A 26,638-nucleotide genomic window follows, 5' to 3' on the forward strand; every position below is an offset into this window, starting at 1 on the left:
GCATTGTTTTTTTTTTTTGCCGAATTAAAAAAAAACACAAGTGGATTGCCACTGGCCATCTCGCCTGCATTACGTGATTCAATATAGCAACAATGCTGACTTTGAAAACAGCTATTGAATAATTATTCACAAAATAATACATTCATATGATGATAAAATACTATAATTGACCCAAAATGGCCTTTGACCATGATCATGTGATCTAAGAATAATGTAATGATATAACAAGTAATAAAATCAAGTTTAAAAGATGGAAATCACAGACAAGCCACTTAAGGAAATGCCCCGTGCTCTCAAGGGAACTAAAATCCAAGCAATCCTACCACATAGTTACTCTCTTGTCACAGGGGTACATGTACTATATGTGCATTTGGATAGACTTTATCAGATACATACTGTGAATTTTAGTGTGAAACTTCTGATATTATTTACATGTAATCTTTAGTGAAATGTCGGGAAAAGGAATTATGGAAAGCTTAGAAGCATACTTTGTTGGTAAATATTTTGATATTAATGTTGCCAAAAGTAGTCAAAATCATTTATCTTTTATGTAAGTTTGGATCAAATGACTACTAATTAAAATGTTGCACCCTGGTTAGGATCAAGCAAACCAAGGTATAATTTGAGCTAGTGCTGTTCTTTGTGGCTGTGGTAAACTGGCTTTAACATGATTTTGATCAATTACAAACTAAGAATTGAGAAAGGATGCCTGTCAAATACTTCTGTCCCACATAGGTGAAATTCAATAGATTATTTAAACGAATTCAATTGGATTTGTCGATACCTTCAGGTTCTTCATCCTGGTCCATCTCAATATCATCTGCATAGCTCCCTCTAGTGGCAGTCTCATCATCATCCTGGGCCTCATCCACACGGCCTTTCCCATCTGAACAAAAATATTAGCACAACGTAAATATGTGATGTCATACTATTAAGGTGGGGGATGACACAATAGTCTATTCTCCCCTAAACAGTAAGTTTGCTGCCTGAATTTACAACAGTGCATAATAGATACTAACAATATAGACTAAAGCTTACATGTAGGTCAAAATACATTTTAAGAATAAAAACATTACCAAGAGAGGGTGCTCGATATCCAAAACTTATATATACAAGTTTTTACAAGAATCACTAATGTAAGATTTGAATAACTCCGGAATAATTCATATTATCATCTGTATAGAGTGTTCTAGTGATGCATCAAAAACATGTATTTTGGTGTGCATCAATTGCCCGTGCAGTATCAGAGCGTATCCCTAAAAAGGACCAAAATCCAACAAATATCCAATAGACTCCTGTACAAAATTTGCTATTGATTATGAGAGCTTATTCAACAGTATAGGGTGTGTGCGTGAATGCGTGAAATATACAACGCGTACAACAATGAAAGCAATGCGATGCGCAGCATTGAGCACAACTACACTCAATGACGTCATAACGACCAAAATTGATCCTATGAAGTCATGATGCCATTCATGTGATAAGTGATATGACTTGTTAAATCAAATTGCTCCCTCTTTTTTTATTTTTTATTTTTTTGGGGGAAGGGGGGGGGGGGATAGATGATAATAATTATATTGGATGGCTTTATTTCATGAAATACCAGAAATATTCCACACGTCAGGGCCAATATTCCACTCATCTGCAATTCGTGGAATATTTTCCCGAACTCTTGGAATATTTCTTGTATTCCATTCTGAGCCATCCAATACAATATAATTATTGATCCTTTACCAAACCGTTACACAGGTTTCAAATTTTTCTGAAGGGATACGCTGCCGATAATAATAATGATGATCTTACCTTTAAAACGATCTTTATCACCTCCTTCACCACTGACAGCTGTTGAATATGAAACTGTATACAAAATTATAAAAGAATTTAATCATTTTTAAAACAAATATAAAAAATCAATACCAGTATGCTTCTATTCAATAAGATTACACAGTCCCATGTAATTGGTTTGCATTTCCATCACAAAAAAATTGGTGCAATGTGTAAAAGCAAATGAGTAGCAACGTATACTTACAATATTTGAAGATACATTATCATATGTGAGGTCATATTGAACAGATTACTGATGTTACCATGTTGCAGTAATAGAAATTAATCATTTAAAGGCAAAAAATAAAGCAAGAAGTCCTATATAACAATATTAACAAAATGTTATTCATGGGGGCTGTACTCCAATGTTCATTTTGCCCCTACTAACTACTTTAAACATAATTATTTTGTCTTTACTTTAAACCTATTGTTAGAAGATCTTTTTCATAATGTACAATACAAGTTTCATTTCTTGGAAAAGGATAATAAATGAAAAATGTTGAAATTAATTGACAATACTTTGTTCAATTATAAAATACACTGGAAATGGTATGTAACTCAATTTTTACCACTTACCAGCTGAGTAATTTGCTTCAAAATATCTCCAATAATCAGGATTCAAAAATAGGTTTTCCTGTGCTTCAAGATTGTGATTTAATGTTGTGTTAGAAGTGTTGTGACTCCATAGGTTTGTACACAGAAAAAAAATGGGTGATTTTTCAGCATTCAAAAATATGCATTTTATTTTTTTCACTTCTATCATATAGATATATCATAAATATCTTTTCCCTCAAGTTTGAATTGATTAAATCTCAAATTTTGGACTAGTTTTTGCTATATTTTATTTCCCACTTATTTGGTGCACATTGCCAAGTCTATCTGCATTCAGATTATATGTAACAAATTTTCTTGACATAAGATTTTATGCCCAATAAGAGCCAAACAAAGAAATCACAAAAACATAGTGAACAGATGTGGGTTTCCATCCATTTGAGCACTACATATTTTTCTTGACAAAATTGAAAAAACGAGGTGGTTCACAATCCATGACCACAACATGACGTCACGGCATTGAGGCCGTTGAGAAGCGCAATAAAGCCATTGTTGGAACCAGTTAATTTGAATTTTTGTTATGCAAATTCTCAGCTGTCAAGTGGTGAATGTACTTTCAGCTTACATATTTCCAACTTGTCAATTTCATTATTAGCTCTGGTCTGGGTCTTTGGTTTTAATAAACCCTTCCTAACTGTAACATTCCAGAATCATAGATAAATCTATGCTTTTGTTAGCAACATTTTTTCCGTCAAAATTTCATGCATGATATACCATGATGTAAATTTTAGCTAACAAGTATGTAATGACTAATGATATTATAATGTCAACCACAAAAATGAGATTTATGTAATAATATGTTGAACAGTGATAACATAATAATCAAATGATGATATATTCACATAGGAGGAAAGTGTACGAAGTGAGAACTATATAAAATTGAAAATGATACACAAAATCATCAAATGGAAACAAAAATAGTCAATTGACTCAGAGTCTAGGAACAAAGTCATCAATTCAAGAAGAATAGAGTTCAAAGTGAATGAATAAAAAGCAATAACAAAACTTAAAAGAAATGTGTTGTGAATAGATATAATACCATACAATTTACATAATTCTACATAATGTATGTCACTCTTTAATAGGCAATATGTAGAGTACATTGATAACTATTAAAAAAAATGGGAATGAAACAAAATAAATACAATACCAATCAGTTTAGGCAGCATTTTCAAAAATATCTTTTTCATTAAAATTACAGCAACAATTATAATGATAATAAGAATAATAATGGCCACTTGAATTGTGCTTGCATTCATCACGTTGTGACACTCATGTTGTATGAATGTAGCCTTTTTATCTTAACAGAGTAAACTCAAGGGAGACAAGAAAGATGTTCTTTATGATTAGGTTTTCTTTATAAACAGATACATAATTCAATGTTGAAGGGAAACAAAGAAAGAAAAAAATGCAGTGTTTATGGGCAGTTTGTCCTTCTATGTAGGTGGTTGCTAGGGCTGGTCTGACCATAATAGAAAGTTAAGGAATATTTCTTTTCAGGGTTCACACAAACAAATGTTTAAACTACACTTTAACAAACTAGCTATTTCAAGGGAAAGCTAAAGTATAGCTTAAGTTGTGGGCAGTATTGCAACATGGAGCATAAGGTATTTCGCACTTGGATATCTGTCCTCGGATAATACCGACCAGGATGTGCATATAATTATTTTCATGCAAATAAGCAAAACTTTAGAATGACAAATCTATCTTAAACTACTTCTAATTTTAATGAAATATTCAGTGCTATACATATTCTCTATTCAGGCCCAGCAGAGTGGTGCAATGGACTCAGAAATTACACCAAAAACATTTTGAATATCTAACCGTCATCCACGCAAGAGGAGACAGAGGTTTTTTTTTTTTTCAAAGAAAATTAATCTGCTTATATTTTGCCATTTGTTTACAAAATTCTCTCCAAATTTTCAAGGCTTGTTTAGAATTATAATTTGAATTTATCCTGAAAAAAAAAAAAAAGTTCCCAAGTTTAACATGGATGGGGTTTTGCAGGCTACGGCAGCGTCACTGCACTAACACTAGCAATGAAATGATTGAGCTTCACCCACTTCAGAACACACAACAAAGTGAGTACATGAGACTGAAGTTTGGTGATGAGGTCATTGCGTCATACAATGTTTCTTGGTAAGTTTAAGGGTTGACTGTCATGATGAGTTGGATTATTTCCAGACATATCCGTATGCTTGGCTTTTCAGAATTAATTTTCCATGGCAAAGTTTCTTTGATTGTTTTCTGGTATTATTCCAATTTCGTCCAAGCAAAAACTAGAGTTGTTTAATCCTAATTCTCCCGGGGGGGGGGGGGGCCCCCCTTGACAATTTTCGCGACATATCTACTGCGCAAATTTTTTTGACCTCGCGGCTCATTGACTTTTTACTTTCAGTCTCGCGCAAATTTTGAGACCAAATTTGTGACGCCCGGGTACGCCGTTACGACATTACACAACATTATGTAAAAGCATGTCAGACCCAAAATTGCTCATAAATGTGATTTCATGTACAAATCCAATGCAAATTGTGTATTTAGCCAAAATTCATAAATGTATCATTATTTCTACTTTTACTGTTTAAACTTAATCAATTTTGCCTTGTTCATGATCAGAATTAAGTCTGGAACGATTTCCATTGTAAAAACAATAAAAAAACAAAAAGTAAAAAACACAGAAATACATAAGAAATTAAAAAAACAATAAAATACATAAGAAATCGGTCATGGTACCAGAATTTTTTTCATTCACAATTGTTAGGAAATAATGCTATAAAGAATATTTTCATAAAAAATAGCATTCTAGGAGCATTATTTAGTGAATCAGAGCAAAAAGTATGATTTCATGAATAAATTAGCATAATTAATTCATATAAAATAAAAATATATGAATTCAGTGAAATTTACCAATGCAACTGCGTAGATTACGTCATTCTCTACCATTATGCAAATTTTCGTTGTGATCGTGCAATCCGTGGCTGAGATCTTAAGAGGGGGTCATAATGCCCCCCCCCCCCCCAGAATGACAAGAATCGAAATACCCTGGGAGATTTAGGTTTAAGGCCTACTTATTTCAACTTTTTACCAGAAAGTCGTCTGACATTTCTTTCATATTTTTACCCCCCAAAAAACAATAAAACAAATGACATGGACAGTCGACGAAACTATTCCTCTTTTCAAAAACCTAACTATTGCTCAGCTTCATGGTCATTTGCAAGAGTATAATGACAGTTTTACTGCGATACTTTCTCATCGGTTTCAGGTACACTCGTTTACTTTAGAGCATTCTCGAGATCACCACAAAATAAAATGGGCTGATTATTGCACCGCTCCACTAAGCCATATTTCGAACAGAGCATTGATGAATAACTCAAGGATCTCTAAACCGCTTTCATTGCATGCAATCATACAAACTGCAAAGTTTTGCTCTAATTTATTCATACAGAAATAAAAGAAATGTACTTGCACTGATGAAAAAATATTTAAACTTACCAAGTTTGATTTCTATTCATGTGCAATATTAATAAAATGGTATGATAAAAATAGAATCTACATCAGTGTTTATTTTCATTTCCCCTCCCACTGTAGCAATTGATCATGATGTTTACATCGAATGGCAGTTTTACATATTTCCCATGCTTATAATCATTTCATGCAATTAGGGGTGGATTATATCCCTTCTAACTCTTTGCCCACTTTAATATACAGTGGAATGCCAAATTTGACTCAAGTCACATTTCATTCCCAATGCACACAGAGTGCATTAAAGGGGTACTCCAGGCTGAAAATAATATGACATGAACAGAAAGAGAAAAATCAAACATAACACTGGAAATATCAAAATCAGACAAGGAATAAAAAATAAGACATTTTAAGATTTTGAAATTTTTTCGGTGAAACAGAACTTTCTATTCATGTATTCATTAATATCCGATGAGAAAACTGATGTCAATTTATTATTTCACCATTGAAATCATGGTTTTAGATACTATCATCAAAATATCTCCCAGGCAGATATGAAATGAGCAGGCTGGAAATGAGCTATGTCTGTTTTAAGTATCAGCAGCCATTTTTAACTCTCTTTCCAGAAGTCATCTTAAATTTTTGGACACATCAGACCACTGGCTGTCCTTGTAACTTGTCCAAATGTACATGTATTACTTCACTCTTAAAACAATTGAATAGAAACCAAATTAAAGCTACTTATGTAATAGATGAATTGTGAATTTTTAGCTTACGGCAGCAATTTGGGGCGCCATCTTTGATTTTTGGGGTACACTGGAGTGCTTATAGTCACTCACCAAATAATTTTACCCCCTAGATCATGGAATATGCACTGAAATAGGATTCTAGGGTGGATCATGAGTGAGTTATGTCCATTTCCACTGAATGTCGGCCATCTTGAATGCCATCTTGAAAAATAACCACTTTCCAGGATGCGGACTTTGGTAGATTTTTAGCATGTTATTCCTGATGTCAAATAGAACCAGAAAGCATTTATTGCAATTTGTTTGGGGTCAAAACATAAATTGACCCATATAATTATTTAGATATAATAATTTTCAGCCTGGTGTACCTCTTTAGGTCTATTTTAGTGGAGTGTGCATCTCATTGAACAGTGTACATGTACACACAAAGCTTCTCTTAACAATAAACCAATCAAAAGCTATTGTGAGTTTAGCAAAATCCATACAAAACCCCACTTAAGGTTGCACCTTGAAAATTGTGGCACATGAAAGGTTTGTCTTGTTGGGCAAAGAGTTAATATCTAACAATGGGATGAAAGAATATAAATAAAGAAATAAATGAAATAAAGGAAGTTCAACATTCACATAAATAAAAAGAAAGCAGATATACAACCGATGAATGTGTAAATATGTGTGAAAAATTAGTTCATGCAACTGATTCATAATAAAATAAATAGTGAGAAATTGTCTGACCCCCCCCCCAAAAAAAAAAAAAAAAATTGATTTCTAAATATTTCAATGTATTTGGAATGGAAAAGCATTTTTACAATGAATAGTTCAATATGGTAAAATATAACCAAGAACATGATACATCGATTGATATTGCACCTTACAACTCATGTTTACAAAAGTAATACTTAACAGGGGTTGTTATAATTATTATCATTACTAAAAGAAAGCTTGCAAGCTGAGAGTAGATTCATAATCATAGCAAAAATCCCTTTGAAATTCATTTAACAAAACAGTTCAGTAAATCAAAATTCATCTATAGCTCAAAAAGAGAAAAAAATTAAATCAAATTTGGAACGAATTAGATTATTTATCATGTCACATGCAATTTGATTTTTTCATGTTTTGAATAGAAAAATGATACAATTTTGATTGTAAAAAAATATCCCCAAAACAATTGTAATGAAAAAAAGAACAGGAATTATGAAATAAGATTTTGTGGTTAAAATGTGATTAGTCAGAGAAAGATCTTGAACTTGCAAATGGCTGAAAAGTATGATAGGGTTATTACTCACCATAAGAAATGATATGAAGAAAGAAAAGAGGATAGACAAATTAGGAACTCATCACAGAAAATATGTAGGGAAACAAGATTTATTTCAAGCACATGTTTAAACAATATGATGAGCAAATCATTAAAAAAAATGATGATGACAATGTTCATCAGGGATTTTCAAACAATGAGACATCATTGAAAAGGATTATAAGAAGATTATTACTAAATACATGTACATCACATGGAACAAAGGTTCATTTATTATCACTGGATTTGTTGAATTCAAATAATTTATTTTTTAAGTGAAATTAATCAAGCAAACATATCATAAACAATGGCAAGGGTAGGGATTAAGAGAATGTACATTTATTTTTGCCACAAACATTCACATTTCAAAGTAAAATGGATGCAAACAAGGAGATAAGGATATGATAAAGGAAGTTAGATAATACTACACTTCACTTACAAGATAAAAATAAATCAATAAAATTCATTATAAACATCCGAAGTAATATATAAGTTCTGTCTTAGTGATGTATTTGCTACACAACTGGATATTTGTGTACCTGAACATAGCGATTATCCTCAAATGAGACAAAATAAATATTTTTGTGTATCTTTTGTATGTGTGTACATTAACCTCTTCAGAAAGTAGATATTACTAGAAAATGGTCAGAAAGACAAACTGGTTATAGACAAACCTTAGACATTGGGTGATTTCAAGCATGGTGACGAAATATGAGGTTGGTGTTGTGGCAACACCAACAATAGCATCACATCTGATATGATGCTGGAGTTGGGATTGACCTCAATAAATGTTACTCATTTCTGGCAGTTTGTGTTGAGCAATGGTGCTAAATGCCGTCTGATGAACCAAGCATTACAGCGGGTGTCAACGACGATCCACATGTAATTTCCCCGATTCACCAACCCCTAGTATGGGCATAATTGTGATGTCAAGATAGTGCAAATCATCTGTGCTTAATACATCACAATTCCTGTTTCTAAAAGTGATTTACACCTTGCATACTATAAATTCCTGCAAGTTTTCACCGATGTATTCGACAAGACTTCTTACAAGAAGTTGGGATGATTGGCAGAAGTGTGACGTCATAAGCTACATGTTTCAATAACACATTCCGTATCAAACTTCTGAACCCAGCTGAGTGTTGGAGCTCAGTTCAGCAGCCTTTTTCATGCTCTCAACACCAACACCAACAATGATCTTGAAATCACCAAATGCGGAATGGGACCAAACAGTAAGGAGAAATAACAGTGATTGTAGACCAAGTTGCAATTTCATGAAAATAATAAAGTCAAACCCCAGACATAATACTGACCTGCATCTGCATCAGGATCATCTGGATCCTCCTCTGCTCCTGATATAGCAGCTTGGTGTTCTTTATCAATCTGAATGGCTTTTTTGGGATCTTCTATAATACCATGAAATGCAAGCTAGAAAAAGAGAGTTGAATATAAACAATAAGACTGGTGTATGTGGTTCATGTTACATGATTAGCCTGTGAGTCATATACAGTTGAGGCCAGAAGTTTACATACACCCAGGAAATTCAAAGAAAAACTGACACTTGCCAAACATCATATCTTATAAAATCTTTGTGCTATCATGACAAATTTGATATCAAACAAAGGAGTATGTCATGCCCCTTCATCACATTGCTTTGTCATCAGGAGCTGAAAAATATTTAGGTGTCATTTTCCCCAAAGACCTTCATATTTTAGACAAATTAAAAATAAAAAGTTGACATAACACTTTTTTATTTGTGCTAGTTATTTCTCAACATAAACTTTTTATATCACACTCTTTTGTTCAGTGGTGACATGTCATGATACAAAATGTAATATAAATCTGAAAATTTGACATTTATATATTTCTATGAAACAATGTTTGAAAATATAACAATAGAATTACATTTGGCACAAATATTATTTTTTCTTCAAAGAAAATTCTACCTGAAATATTATTTAATTCCAATGGCATCCCAATCATGTAAAAGAACTTAATACACTCTTTCATTTGATACCCAATTCATCATGGTAGAATTTATATTTCTGAAGATAAGTAAAGCTTACGATGTTTGGCAAGCGAACAAATTTCACTGAATTCCATGGGTGTATGTAAAATTTTGGCCTCAACTGTATATTAAAATTGATTCCATTTTTTAAAAAAGAGAATTATATTTTCAATTCACACTATCCACAATGCCATATTTGATTGATACTGCCAATATGTGAGATTAATTTGGGATAAAACTCTTCTCATTGTTGTATCAAACATTCTTTTTCATGAACCTACCTGAAGTGGATTCTTTGGACTTGATGGTTCTCCTGATGACATGATGCCTTCTGCTTCCAGGTCACTCAGGTCATCATCATCTACATCCTCAAACATGTAATAACCTCCTGTTCCTCTGATAGCTATAACATGGTAACAAACAAATAACCATCTCATTTCCATGACAACACATAATACACAAAGTCAACAACATACCTTTCATTGTTCATTTTGATTGTAGATCAATGTTAAACTCTTCTGCGTGCTGTCATCAACAATAAATTCATCTCTTTATCAAGTATCAATAACTTCTTTCACAAAACCAGAAAAATTAACCCTAATGAACTTACAAATACCCAATAGACCAGACCCATGTGACTTTAAAAACATGGGTTTAAATGTCAGGTGATCTTTTCAAAATGATGTCATCTTTCCAGTACATGTAGGGATATTTAGTCCATAATTTCAGTCAAGATTGGTATAGATTTCGGAAAGTTTTAGCATCCAAAATGGCCAAAATATGCTACTCTACTGCGGAGGCTTCTGTCGCATTTGATGAAGTACACAACGTAATACAAAGAGAGTCACCTGCTGACTATGGGGAATGTGACTTTAGTCAAAGCAGTGATTTTGAGCCTGAAACAGACACGAAACATATTATTTTCTGTCGGTAGACTAGGTCTCCAAGAAGCTTAGCAACTTCAGCCGGGCCAGATACCAGCGGGGGAAGATGCCGTTGAGGCTTGAATCATGGGACTTTGTGAATTTGGTCGATATGTGCAAATAATTCACGGTATGGGACTCGGCCGCCCCAAATAATTTAGGATTCAAAGGGTAAAGGAACCATATATTTTTTAAACACAGTGTTTTAATACACTGTAAAGCCTGTCTCTAGCTTTGGTAAATCCCCCCAAATCTAGCTATCACTATTCCAATTCATTACTAGATTATACAAATGTGTATGCCATAAAAGTGTTATGATTGACTATCACTACTCCAATTCATTACTAAAGTGCGTGCCTAAAAGTACAGTTATGAAGTGGAGGATATGTAATGAAAATGAGTTTTACAGAATAAATTTTGCAATTTTACATTAAAATTAATTTACATCGGATGCACGATCAAAATTTATTAAAGTAGGTGGATACATCACGATTATTGAAGTAAATTTACAGCTTTAAATTACAGTCCAAACTGTTGTGACTATATGAATATATATACATGTATATAGATAACTACTTTTACATATATCCGTGCTGTGACCTTTCTTCAACTAGCATAAATAAATCAAGATCAAACATAATTATGCATCACTAGAGATACAACATGTATGTAAAGAGTAGTTATGACATTTTTATATGTTAACTTTGTCTACCCAGGCGCAGATCCAGAGTTGGACTTTTAAGGGGTGCTAATTTGGGCGCAATGTGGTTGTTGTCATCTTCAATCAATGCGCTAAAAGTAATTTTTTTTAATCAATGTTTCGAAAACGATGATAAATGGGTTAATTTGGTACTCTTTGTACTGTATAACAAATTCAGTAGTCTCTTTCCCCTTTTCTCGTCCTCCCTTTTTTAAAGGAAACGCAATAGATAATATAAATACATTTCAAATGCATAAAATGGGTATTTTTTTAGGGGGGGGGGGCAATTGAATGAAGTAATTTCATTCTCTCCATTTTCCTTTTCCCCGGGCGGCGTAATATTCCCTTTCTTTCATTCCTTGTTTTTTTTTCTTGCTTTAGGGTAGGCAATCTGCAGATGTGGATCCAGGATTTCGTAGGGGGCCAAATTTGAAGTCACAATAGCATTTTTTTTGGGTGGAGAACATATAGGACGGCCTAGTACAATGTGTCAAGAATACCCATATTTACTGATCTAGCATTTGCTAAGACGGGGGAAGGGGTCTTCTGGCTGGAAAACAATTCCAATCATTCCCATTTATTTCCTGGTCAGTAGATCTTTTTTTTATAAATTACATCTACACACATGAAGCACTTTTTGTGGTATTGTCATCATATAAATGATACGTCTCACTAATCAGTATTGCGAGCGCAAAGCGCGATTTGATTTTTTTGATATTCAGACCTGAAGAGGGGCATTCTAAAGCTTATTTATAGGAATTCATTATGACCATACGTATTTCACTAACAAAATGATACGAGCGTGAATTGCGAGCTTAATATTTTGATATACAAACCAGAAAAAGGGACATTTTAAGGATTGTTTTTAGGAATTCATGAAGAGCAGACATATCTCACCAATACGCTTATGCGAACCTAAGCAGGACTGAAAATGTTTTATATTCAGACCTTTAAATTGGGCAATCACTCTAAGCAGCCATGAAAAAGAAGCATATGTCACTACATCAAATAATAAAAGCTTGAAGTGCAAGGTAATATTTTGTGACTATTGACTTGAAAAACGGGATGCTTTAGTACCATTTAATCCTCTTGAACAGGAACATTTATCTCATTAAACAGATAATGCGAGCACCAGGAGTGATGAACACATAGGCCCTAAGCATATTATGTTTCATAAAGTTATGAAAAAAATATCTCTCATGTAATATAATATAATATGAAATAACATAATATAGTTTTTTTTTTCTTGCCCCACTACGTTTCTCTTTCTTTCTCCCTCTTTTTTTCTTTTTCCCCCGTTTTTTTTCTTTAAAATTGTCCATGGAGCGCCCGCACCTTCAGCACCCCCTAGATCCGCTCCTGAATATTAATATCATTATCTCAAGACTAAATACTGTCTATACACATATAATTCTGCCTCTCCATTGAAAAACGCAGTATCTACATTGCTTGTACCCAAGTTTTTTTAATCCGCTCAAAATTTCCAAAAGAAATTCAGAAAACTAGATAAGCCATGTGAAAAAGGGCAGTTTACTGACTAATTTTATGAAAAAAAGTAAACTTTGAATAAAAAATGTCAGATAGGCCTACTGCGTTCTTTTGTTGGGTACAGAATTTGTATCTCATACAATAATACACTTTTTTTCTTGAGATTATAAAACCTAACATGGTATCATATTTTATGATTTAGATCATATTACATGCATAATAGAAAACAGAATGCAGAACATCATGGATAATATAAAAATATGCTTCCACATTCCATCCTGATTTTAATTCTTTAACAACTAAAGCCATTTTCCCTGAAAGCCTCTTTAGATCTTAAAGCTAAAGAACTTTACGGAGATGTTGGTGTATGAATTTACTTTATTTCACTCTATTTATATTACCTCATATATGAAGTTGGCAATTAAAAGGGGGAAAAATTATGTTCTATTCCAATATGATATCCGTAATCAAGTGGTATGATCACACAGTTGAGAAAAATTTATCTGTTTTAACAATTTTCTCCCTCTATTATTTTCTCTTAAAATGCAGAGAAAAAAATGCAATAAATGTCAAAACAGACAAAGATTTGAGGCTCAATCCTAAGGTAGCTTTATCAAAGATAAAAAAGGTTCCAGGTTGATGACTCTAAACATGCATTATCAATCCATTCCTCTGATGTACTGTCTTTTATTCCTCTTCTTTTTCCTGTTATCCTACCCTCATTTCCCTCGAAGCCTCGTCGCCATGGATACAACTTAAACAATCGTTCTTCCTCTGTGAGGTCAAGTCTCATCTCTGCTAGCAGGAACCAGATGGGGGTAGGTTTGTGAAAGGTGAGTTAGTAGGCATGCATTCGTGCATGGGTATCATAAAAATAATAGGACTATTTTTTTACTATACAGTGCACATCAATAAAAAACACTTTGAAAAAGTCCTGGGAATTGAAAAATATACAACATGGAAATATTTTCACATATATTCTTGGGTTCGGGTCTCATCTATCAAGTGAAAGTAAACATTTTGACATAATGTTATACTTGAGTGAGCACTGTCCACTTTTGTAAAGCTTGCAGAAATCAGTTTGCGCAGAAATGCTCATTTTCACGCTGTGTCAAGGAAAAAAGCGAAAACAAACTGAACGTGTGGTACATTTCTCACACATTTCTTTTGCATCTTTAGTCAATTGAAATAAAACAGATACATTAAAAAATTTTGTAACAACTTTGCCACCCAAATTAACATTTTAACCCTAGGTAAGCAGAACCTTTAATTTTTATGTGCCAGCTGGATCTGAGAACATGACTGAATGTAAACAAAAGTTTATTTCCAGCATTTTTTCACTAAATTTTTATCATTTTCAGGAGGTTTACATTTTATATCTAAAGGACAAGTCCACCCCAACAAAAAGTTGACTTGAATAAAAAGAGAAAAATCCAACAAACATAACACTGAAAATTTCATCAAAATCGGATGTAAAATAAGAAAGTTATGATATTTTAAAGTTTCGCTTAATTTCACAAAACAGTTATATTCACATCCTGGTCGGTATGCAAATGAAGAGACTGATGACGTCATTCACTCACTACATCTTTTGTATTTTATTATGTGAAATATGAAATATTCTAATTTTCTCTATATTGTCAAGGGAAACAACTATTAATTCCTTCCTGAACATGTGGAATTAGCATTGTTTAATAATAAATGGTTCAGTCAAGGTGGTCCTTATTGTCAAATATGCAAAAAATGAAATATTGTATAATTCAAACAATAAAAAACAAAAGAAATAGTGAGTGACGGACATCATCGACTGACCCATTTCAATGTCGCTGAGTTGTGCATATCACTGTTTTGTGAAAAATAAGCGAAACTTCAAAATGCCATAACTTTTTTATTTTACATCCAATTTTGATGAAATTTTGAGTATTATGTTTGTTTGATTTTTCCCTATTTATTCAAATCAACATTTTACTGGGGTGGACTTGACCTTTAATTTAATATAGGTTTCTCCACACTCTTCTAAACCTGACAATGATTAACAGAAGGAAAATCAAACCTAAGTCACTTGATATAAATCACAGCTCCATGTAAAGCAGATATCACAATGGCCTTGGAGTGTGTGGGGGGAGGGCGCAATGACACTCTATTACATGTTTTGGACAAGGAAACTAGTTAAGAAGGTAAAAGATATCTTTGAATCAATCTTCCTAGCTAAAGTCCATGTGTTCTTCATGATTAAATTCTAATTTATTCACATAACTATTTCAAAGTTCTGCACAAGTCATTTTTCATGAATTTTTCAAAAGAAAGTGGTGCTCACTCAAGCCCAAAAAAAATTCAACAGTTATATCATTGCTTGAAGAGTTCGGTACCCATGTTTAAATGTGGAAAAAGCTTCAGGAATATTACAAATATATAATTTTACTTCAATTTGATACGCACTGTAGAATTTAATTACATCAAACGTATATTCTCCCACGAGATCTAGTGACAATATAGTGAAACAAGTAATGACTATACTTCTCAACAATCAGACCTGATACTACTGATTCAAACAAGAGGAATTTAAGCAAGTACCACATGCATTTGAAATCAGTCATCCTAGATGCAAAGACATACTGAAGATAATTCTTTATTAACTGACTTCATTTGATACAGTAATTAGTTCTATAGAATACAAAAATAGTGTTTCACATCTTACAAAAAACAAACATTTTAGAGAAGGCTGAAAAAGTGCAACATTGTGCAATACCAATTATAAATAAAGACTATATTTTGAATACCAACTATGATTGTTCATTAAAGTTCACTACAACATATACTTAAGATAGGATTTAAGTTGCAGAATACTAGATTGAATGACAAGAAATATGACATTTCAACAAATACTCCTACTACATATGTCATCCAATTAAAAAAAATGTACAGTCCATGTTCAATATATTTAGCATAGATATACAATTGTGTAGTGTTTCAATGACAAACATTAATCAGAGAAAACAAGCACATTTTGTACAAAGTATTGACCACAAAAGACACAATACACATGCCAAAGTGTTACATACATGTAATTGGTAGTGGTACATGAAAATATATGAATATGTACATAATTACTTGTAATAAATCAGACAGATTTCAATTTTTCATAATTTTTCTTTTTACTAGTACAGCAGGAAATAACATTTGAATTTTTTTTTTTTTACAAAGGAACAGTTTCTTTTAACTGATTGATCATTACAAGCATATATATTTGACTAAGTTTTCTCCTCTTTCAAGCATTTAAGATATGAATGATTTTGATTACCACAAGAGGGGAGAAAGTAGATGATGAGATAATCTGTCAAAGGGATCCTGGATGACTTCTAAACCATCCTCAATTTACCACCATCTTGATCCAGTTGAGAAAGAGGTAGGACCAATATTCCAGAGGCACAGTTTTAAAGCCGTTTAGATAGACAGAATAGAAATACGGTAACTATAAACAAACAGTTAGTCTTTATGGACAAGGTTCTTTTATACATACTTCCATGTGTAAAAAAATTCATGGAAAACCTAATTTGTGGTCTTCATTGATTATTTTCAGGTGGTGACTAATTAAAGCAGATCTGTCTGTACATTTTCATTGAAAGCTTACCTTCTGCATGAGACTTTGGCTGCCATGTTTGATTCTTTTTACTCGTCAGCTTGAGTTGCTTCTCTTTGATTCTCTTCATCCTTTTAAAAAAAGTTCATAAGTTCATATCGAGATATATATACTTTCTGAACAGTTGAAACATTACAGTCATGCAGATGAATGAAATCATGTTTGCTATGAAATAATTGCAATATTCTCTCATATGTAATCCAATATTTCCCTTGTAATTGAAAATGTTAATTATCTAGAAGATGGAAGTTACTTGCACATTTGCTGATGCACACAACATTTCCAATAGGAAATATTGAATGAAAAACAAAATTCTGACAATGACACGACATGACATCAAACATCAAATAAGTCCCAGCAGATATGAAAAAGAAGATTACAAGTCACTTCAAGTCACACAACATAAACCCCCTTCCCCCTCTTTATATCATAATCGATAGCATCTATCAGTGGTTAGAAAACACGAGTCAAGTCAAGTATTTTTCCATTCTCGATCATTAGAAACAAATTCTGCTGAAGCTACTTTGAATATTTTGCAGATTATATCTTCAATCACTTAACGTTCCATTTATTGACTGATATTGTTCATCTACAATGTCTTTCATTTGTCTTCTCTTGTCATTCTGTTTATTCAACATTAACATGTTGTGTGTTATGTGTTTTCTATTCAATTGAATGATCGAAATTTGTACTGTAATATTTTATTTCATTATAAAGTGGTAATTATTCTCATGTAATTTTATCTCTCATTTTGTATAAACAGTCCTTGAAACTTTTGTTAAAAAATCCACATGTACATACATGTAGTAAAATTATCACTATTTTTATCTGACCATCACCATCATCAATTCTAAAAAGAAAAGTATCAAAAGTTTACCCAGAAGTCTGCTGGGATACTTTTATATTTGATTTTCACAAGTCTTTAATTTTTCTGTAACCTAACTTGACACTTCTGTAAATCAATTGACCACTTCTCAACCACAAGATTACAAATACAGTTTCATGATAGTTTGAATTTACTTTCTCTTTACACCTTCCAGTATACGACGCTCCTCTAATTGTTTGTTGCGAACCTTGGCTGCTAGGATCTCGTTGATAAGCTCAGCACCCCTGTTTGAACAATACAGATGAGATAAAAAAGACTATCAAAACAGAGTTTTCTATGTGCAATGAACATGAAGGAGAGATAAAATTCTTTTGAGAGACAAGATTTGAGTTAACATAAACTGCATGACATAATTCTATGGGTATTCATGAAGTTTTAAAGCAGATTAACAAATGGGTAATTGCATAAAACATGTACATTCCTGAACCAATTTTTTTTTTTTTTTTGCCTATTATGAAAATTTGTAATTCTCTCAAATCATTATGACTTGAGCAATTTGTGAAGTGAAGTAAGATTGAGAAAAAATGGTGGTCAGATATAAACAAAAAGGGTTTTAAGGATTGCCTGAATAAAAAAAATAAAAAAAGAGTCAGAACTGATCTGGAACAGATGTACTTATTACTAGTTCAATATGACTTTGGCACTGTGCCACAGACCAATTAAAAGTATGGTGATAGAGTTGTTACCCGGTAAAAAATAGATGACAAGATTCCAAAGCCCAAGTTTCCAGATTTTCTCTTAAAGATTTTGTTTTAAATTACAGAATGAGTATGAGATCCTTATTTCCTAAGTGCTCCAGATAAAATGTATCAACATTAGTTGAAGCTTGCTAACTTGGCTTAAGATTATTATATACCTCATAAGATTGTTATCACTGATTGGTCCAAACAACATCATGTGATGCAGTGCTATTCCATCTATCATCATCTAAGGGGTTTGACTTACACTCAATTCCTTCTATAAAACCCTCTGATAGTAAGCGCAAGAACTGAGGGCGGGGTCACAAGTTGTCTTGCTATGCGCATCTAGCTGGCTTGAGTTAATGGCTGCACTTTGCTGCGCTGTTTCTACTCGCAGTCAGGCGCACGCAGCCAATGGCGTGCAGGCCATGTGGATGTAATGTATCAGTTGTTGCTTGCCCCGCTCAGGCCAGCAGCAAAGTAGCTTGTTTAAATTACTAAGTAATTAAGCAAATCAAATAAGATAAGAGTTATACTAGCGGTCTTTAAATTGAAACCCTTGGGTATAGAGTTATGTGATTAACAACAAGGAATATAAAACAAATATGGACTGCTCTGTATTCTGATGACACTGGAAATCATGACTCCCTTGGTGCTTTTCATACTGGCTTGTCTATCACACCTCAGATAAAGGCTTCAAGATGATAGACCTTGGGAGTGACAATTTACAGTCATCCTCATGCGCTGTCAATATTTGTATAAAATAAAACCTACTTTGAGGCCAGTTTCTCCTCCTCAGTTAGGTCCAAGACAATATATAGGAAGTAGTTACTGGTGAAAATCTGCCTCTGGAACACCACAAACAAGAAACAAGTCACATCCCATGTAAGTCTAGCTTGGTCAGCAGGTAATTCACAGATCTCCTCTGTTGTGTAGAAAAAAAAAGAATAATAATAAATATACACGAAGACCCATGCATGCTCCGAACTTGGGTTAAAAATATTAAAACTCTGGTCTAAAGTTGTGGTAAAATATGAGTAGTGGACTGTCACATAAAACTCTAACAACTGAGATTAAATCTACCAGTTTATATGACACTCAAAAAATAAATGACTTAATTCATATAATAATAATAATAGGCATTTGTATCTAGTCCGAGGCGCATTGTTATTATCAGTCAAGGAATTAATCCTGCCGGGTACTCATTCACCTCACCTGGGTCGAGTGCAGCAGTGTGCATAAATTTCTTGCTGAAGGAAAACACGCCATGGCTAGGATTCAAACCCACGACCCTCTGTTAGAAAGGCAAGAGTCAGAACAACTAGACCGTGATGCACCCACTATATATATGGGAATAACTGTAACAGATCTCTACACTAGGAATTCATAAAGGCCCTGTCACATCGTTCCGTGCATGCTTTGCGTTCGACTTGTTTCACTCCCCGCCTGCATTGACAGAATCCCGCATACAGTTGACCACATGAACGCATGCAAGTCTGATTTGCACGCAGAAAAGTTTTGAACATGCTCAAAACTTTAATGCAGGTGAGTTGAGCACAGCAAAGTTAGTTTCAGCACAGAGTTAGACCATGGCCTCACTTAAACTGGACTTAAGTATGCAGGCCTTTGAACATAATTGTATGAATTTGATAAGCAGAGTGGTAGATATTTGAATAACATTCATAAATCATATTGACATGTTTAACCCTATCTTAACGGAGCTATTTCAGACCAAAATATACTGGGGGGTCAATTTGGCCCCCTCAGATCTCAGCCGTTGATTGCGCGATCGCCGCGAAAATTTGCAAGCGCGTAGATTGGGATATAAACTGCAAGATTTTATAGTAAAATTGTCAAAAAATTAATTGCTTACATTTTTTATTAATTACTTATGCAAATAAGCGTATGAAATTTGCCCTAATTTTAGTTTTTTGTGTATGTTTTTGCCTTTAACTCAATTTATATAGCTACATGTAGTATAATGCTAATTTTGAGTGAACATATGGATTTTTACATTTCTAACAAAAATCTATAAAAAATTGCTGAAAAATAATTAATTTCCAATGTATGTTGTGTTTAATAACCTTTGTTTTTTATTGTTTTTTTCGCTGAACTTTGTCGGGGGCCCTTTCGCGATCATAAATAACATAAAATAAATCCATCTAAACCAACAAAAGCAAAATTAATCATGCATTTATGATTTTTGGTTGAAAAACACAATTTAGATTGACTTTGTACACGTAATCACCTTTTTGAGCAATTTTGGGACCGACATGCGCTTACAAAATATCGCGTAATTTCGGAACCGCGTACCCGGGCATTGCAAAACTGGTCTCAAAAGATGCGCAAGACTTGAAAGTAAAAAGTCAGCGAGTGGCGCGATTTAAACAAAATTTGCGCGGCGGCGTAGTGGCGAAATTTGTCGAGGGGGGGTCAAATTGACCCCCCCCCCCCCCCAGTTAAATAAGGGTTAAAGGAAAGAATGAAAAGCATTGATTTTATTATTTTTCTTGTCTTTCTCCTCTCTCATTTCAATTAATGCTCCTTGTGGATTCTTAAAATTAGGCCTGAGTCATTACATTCATTCTTAAAAATATTTAGACAATATTAATAAACGGATGGTTAGGGGTAACCGAGGGGGGTATTATAAAAAAATAATTCATTTTTTTTTATCCCTTTCCCAAATATTGCTGAATTTTTCTTTTTCACATCTGGCCATCTACCGATCAAATGGCCATCTACCTGTATTTTCCACATGTCCTTAAAAATTGTTTTACGATTTAGTTTGAAGCTATCAACAAAATGAATGAAATTTTCTTCTTTATTGACTCTGAAAGATGGTTTTCAGTTCATGTCACACTCAAACTACATGTGGGATGACAATTTGTTGCAATATAATTTCCATATGTAGACTTTTATGTAGGTAGACAGAGTGTGTAAAATCAATTGAAAATGAACTTTCAGTCAAGAGCAAGGGAATATTCTTCATTTTCTTGATAGTTTCCAACTAAAAAAATAAATCAAAGAAATATGGAAGATGGATGGCTACTTCAAGAATGTAAGGATGTGAAATGTAAAAGTTTAGCAACATTTTAGAAAGGTTTTTTTTCTTCTTCTTTTTTCTTCTCCATACGGACAAACAGTTATCAAAATAGGAAAACATTTATACTTTTTAAAGTAGTTTGAACAGCGTTTAAACATTTTGACTCGGCTCTACTTTATATTATTTGTTTCAATTCAAATATACAGTACATGCAATGATATTTTTTTCAATAGAAACAGGGACAATAGACTTTAAGCTTTGAAATCAAGAGTATAAAAGAAAGGTTCCACACCCCAACTATATCTTGAATGTCTTGAATTAGCATATCTTACCAGTATAGTCAGTCTGTAAGCAGATGACACCTAATAGTTGCATAATCCAACATAGATTATGACTATCGATATCATTTCCATAGGCACATGCCATGATCTGAAGTCCAACCTTCATAAAGATCACAAACAGGGTGTATCCTACCAAGAAATTCCACCTGAAAATATGAAATAGTATGAATAAATGAACATAAAAATATGATATAACTTAAACAGGGATGCCACTAGGTGTCCTCCAAAAATATTGAAACTTATCGCGGGCAGGGACAGTGTGTAAGAACAGTGAATTGGCGCATTGGCGCATTGGCGGCGGAAGCCCAAAAATTTAGGGGGGGTCCACCTTAAATTTTGGGATGGACACAGGTAAAAAATTGGACAAGCAAGCAAAAAAAAAAAAAGGGGGGGGGGGGGGTCCGTCCCCCCACCTCAAATTTAGGGGGGGAGGACCAAGTGGCTTCTTACCTTGTTGTGATCAATGACTTTGAAGGCAAGGTTTGAAAAACTGACAGTAGTTAGTTGTGTGTTTCTTATAGAACGCTAGACCAAAAGCTTCAGTCTCTGTATTTTGGTTGTTCCGCTGAACCGCGTTGGGTCCACTCACCAATACATAGACTGAAGAGTTGTTGAACCGTACATAAAGACAACGTATCAGCATGCAGCAGTAACGTTACCTCGAGCGAAGTTCGTGCAGGCTCCACTTCACTACCGCTACACTACACTCCACCTACCCGGGTAGGTGGAGTGTAGTGTAGCGGTAGTGAAGTGGAGTGGAGCCTGCACGAACTTCGCTCGAGGTACAGTAACGTTAGATCTAACGTTGAGCGGAAACCCGATCTTCGGATCGTTTTTGGTACATAAAATGTCACATTATAAAAAATGATTACATCCAAATTCACGAGAAATATATAAAATTCAGAAACATTGTACCTTAGACCGCAGTTACCGCTAATTCCTTTCGAATGATGATCAAAACTTAGTCATCCTCGATCCTTTCGTTGGTCATTGTAAGTTGCCATCTTGGATGACATCATCATCTTTACAGACGTATTTACCAGTCGCTATTATATCGCGATTCGTGCCGCTGCTTTGCGCTTGTCTATGTGCGTGCGTTCGGAACCTGTTGCTCGCATTGATTGGCCAGGATATTGAGAATTCCAATCGGAAAGCCTTGATAATAGCATAACTCAATGAACGTAGTGGGCAGTGCGCGTATTTATAAATAATGTACTATATAAAAGCGATCTCTGGCAAACATGCATCGCAATCGAGAGAGAGGGGGGAAAAAGGAGGACTTCCGATTTTTTTTAATACACAGAAAACAGGAAAAGTCGGAAATACGGAAATAAGACGGACAACAGGGAAAAAGACGGAATTCCGTATAAAGACGGAAAAGTGGCATCCCTGCTTAAAAGTAACATGCAATTAAAATATGAGGTAGGGCTCTATTCAGTGCACAACTATGCACATTATAACCATCAACAATGCAAAATTACAAAATATATGATGTAACGAGGTGTAAAAAGGTCACATGATAATGGGTCAGATGCATAGAAAGTAGCTATTGCTGGCAAGCAATTGCCTCAAGCACAAGCAATAGCTAGCCAAGCAAAAGATCATGCTTCAGCCAATTGCTTTATTTCATATGCATAACCCCTTGCTCGTGCTTGAACCCTTTTCTTGCCTTCAGAAAGCAATTGCTAGCAGTTTGAACAATAGCGAGGTCACGCTGGTGCGAACACGACTCTCAGAAAAGGCAGGACTCAAACACAAAGGTGTGGCAGTGCAAATTACCGCTTCTTACCTATAACATCTTTTCCTCAGACGTGGTGTCATACTAACTAGTTTCTTTTTGATAAATTTATATATGTGGCATTTGGTTGGCACTTATCAGGAGGAAAACAAGGGCACATGTAGGTTACGGTACACCTTGGGGTTCTCTCTCAAGTACATAAACATGATTAATAAACGCGAATATCCTGATCAAGCAAACGCTCAAGCTGCTCTGACGGAGCTTAAAAAACCCAAGCAAGTGCTTAAACGCACAAGCGAAATGCTTGTTTTATGCATGTGCTTTTTAGCAATAGCTTAACTGTCAAGGAAATGCTAGCAGTCAGTTAGCGATTGCTTGATCTTACTAACAAAAGCATTTGCTCGCTCATTTTTATGCATACAGAATCAAGCAAAAGCCTAGCAAAAGCAATTGCTACTTTTTATGCATCTGACCCTATAACATGGATGCTCTGTGTACTTACTGTTTCAGGACTTTATCAGTTGGTTTGGTAAGAAACTTGGGGCCATACCAAAGGAAGTAGAAGGCAAAGACGAGGTACCACAGACCAAGGATGCTGATACGAGTTGTAGCACACAGGAATACAATCGCCAGGGTGAAGTAGAAGGCATATCCAAATACCATGCTCTGTGAATTTGTTATCAAATTATGGCTTACTACATTTTGGTCATTCGCTTGACAAATATATGTATGTTTTGTTGAGCTTGCTAAATGCTATATCCGTGTAAAGGAACAGAATGACAAAACTGTTATTGCCAGAATATCCTAATACTAAATCTGTAAATCTTCATAAGATAAATATTCTCAGTTTCAATTGTAATGTAACTTTTTGTAACTTCTCTTTTGAGGGTATTCAAGTAGAACCAATTAGATATCAATAAACTAGACTGACCCCCTCCCCCAAAGAGTATAATTTTAAGATTGCTTCATCACGTACATAAGGATTTCTAAACCAAAGTTATAAACGAAATGACAGATGTATCAAGTTTAAAGGCAAACATGATTAAAAAGTAAACTGAATAAACAAACCTTTATGAGATCCAGATATGACCTGTAATATGAGAATATATAAATGTTTGTTATTTGAGAAATCAAAAGTACAATGGGACTCAATAATATTCTATTATTTGATATTATACAAATACTGCACATTCACGATGGGCAGACAATCATACCTGTTGTTTTATATACCCTATCCCAACCTGGCTAATGATAATTTTAATGATATCAAACGGGGGTAAACCCCCCTTTGATATCTCGGCCACCAATCGCGCAAACACCGTGTAAATTGGCATGATAATAGTGTGGGATGCAATCTACAAGGCTGTATGGTTAATTTTTCTGAAATCATAAAACTTTTGTTTATATGAATTAATTATGCTAATTTATGCGTAAATCATACTTTTTGCTCTAATTCACTATAAAAAGCTCATAGAGTTCTAATTTTTGGTGTAAATATTCTTTATACCATTGGTAACAAGTACGAATGAAAAAAAAACTCAGATTTGAAAATGTATTTCTTATGTATTTTATTGTTTTATGAATTTCTTATCTATTTTCATTTTCTGACCTTTTGTTTTTCTTTGTTGATTTCGCCAAATTTATAGCAGAACCTTTTTTTGAAGCATACATGTAATTATACTAAAATCAATAAATAATCATATCTTTATGAATAAGGTGAGAAAATGCAATTTACATTGACTTTGTACACAAAATCACGTTTTGGAGTAATTCTGGGTCTGACATGCACTTACGTTGCGTAAGTTTCGAACCGCATACCGTACTTGGACATCGTGAATTTGGTCTCAAAAGATGCGCAAGACTTCAAAGTGAAAAGTCAACGAGCAGTGCGGTCGAAAAAATTTCGCGTAGTGGAATGCTCTCGGAAAATGTTGAGCGAGGGGGGTTGATTCAAACCCCCCCCCCTCGGCGGCTTTAGGGATAAAGGTATTTTAATCATGGGACAGGGTAATACGTTCCACAATATCCCATACACCTAACCTAATCATTTCAAAATACATTTAATTCTTATACAGTTAAATTGCTTAATTTATAAAATCAAACATATCTAAATCTTCAAAGTAAAGTATAACGTCAGTATATAAAAATAAACAAATCAATATATAATGTTACAGTTTCAACGATTAAAGATAATAGAAGTTTCTACCAGTCTGAATCTAAACAAGAGCAAAAAGAATGTATAGTCCTACCTATTGAAAGTAAAGTTTGGTACTGGATACAGATCTATTCTCTCAACATCCACAGAGAGCTCATAGTTATCACCTCCTCCTGTGATGATATCATGATTCTTTTCAACACGGAATACTTGCCACTGGAGACATACAAATAGTAGCTGAAAGAAATCCGCTGACAAAAAATATAAAATAAACATTTTTTTTTCATCAACTCTTATTTAAAGAACTCAATTATAGCATAATCTATCAAATGTTAGCAAGATTAAAGCAAACATACATTTGGGACTGTTAAATAACACATTTATCAACCATATTCCATATGGGCCTTCTAATTAAGAAGTTAAGTGCAATGATTCATAAAGTGAACATGGATTTAAGAGCATGTGATAACAATCCGGATAACATTTCTCTCCCTATTCTCTACATTTGCTTTCCATCCAAGAAACATATTGGCTCATTAAGTAGAGTCCCATCATTGATTGATTCAAATAACTGATCTAAAATACAGATAATGACTAATGTCATAATTTTTCATTTGGATAACATATAGAAGATCCTTGTATAAACAAATATACATGCTGTTTGGTCAAATCAATGCATCAATGAACATGTGTATTCTCTCAAAATCAATAAGCTTGGGAATATACTTTCAAGATGAAAAATTACTACCAAAATAGCTTTCCAATGCTATGAAAGATTCCAAAAATTAATATGATGATGATAATATTAATATTCAACTTTTATATATTGCTCATCACATCAGAATAATGTGTCTGCAATGTACAAATATACTATTACTTCAGTCTTTGAATTCTGGCAATTAACCATTTGCACTGTAAATAAGAAGTGGCACAAGTGTGTGATTAGATGGCACTTACCAACGATAGCGCTTGGGTTAGGGTCTCGAGGAGTGAGGTAGTTAGACAGATACAGCCATGTGTTAAGACGCGCCGGCAGAACATCAGTCCATGGATAATCTAAAAAATAAAAAAAAGGATGTGTTATATGACAAGTTTTAGCAT

At 33.9% G+C, this 26,638-nt stretch overlaps 1 protein-coding gene across 1 annotated transcript in view; it reads right to left on the minus strand.

Annotated features, from left to right (window-relative positions):
* The window catches only part of LOC129279271 (piezo-type mechanosensitive ion channel component 1-like), a 113,062-nt gene that overhangs the window by 49,113 nt on the left and 37,311 nt on the right, over positions 1–26,638 (minus strand). Inside the window, exons 16-27 of the mRNA XM_064095657.1 lie at positions 26,495–26,593; positions 25,632–25,788; positions 24,451–24,472; positions 23,885–24,048; positions 21,636–21,790; positions 19,035–19,185; positions 17,715–17,804; positions 16,686–16,765; positions 10,225–10,346; positions 9,249–9,363; positions 1,804–1,857; positions 785–886 (exon numbers count right to left, since the gene is read on the minus strand). Of these exons, the coding sequence (XP_063951727.1) occupies positions 785–886; positions 1,804–1,857; positions 9,249–9,363; positions 10,225–10,346; positions 16,686–16,765; positions 17,715–17,804; positions 19,035–19,185; positions 21,636–21,790; positions 23,885–24,048; positions 24,451–24,472; positions 25,632–25,788; positions 26,495–26,593 (1,311 nt within the window). The remainder of the gene's footprint in view (positions 1–784; positions 887–1,803; positions 1,858–9,248; positions 9,364–10,224; positions 10,347–16,685; positions 16,766–17,714; positions 17,805–19,034; positions 19,186–21,635; positions 21,791–23,884; positions 24,049–24,450; positions 24,473–25,631; positions 25,789–26,494; positions 26,594–26,638) is intronic.

The sequence above is a fragment of the Lytechinus pictus genome, chromosome 2, assembly GCF_037042905.1.
Source record: "Lytechinus pictus isolate F3 Inbred chromosome 2, Lp3.0, whole genome shotgun sequence".
Classification (NCBI taxonomy): domain Eukaryota; kingdom Metazoa; phylum Echinodermata; class Echinoidea; order Temnopleuroida; family Toxopneustidae; genus Lytechinus; species Lytechinus pictus.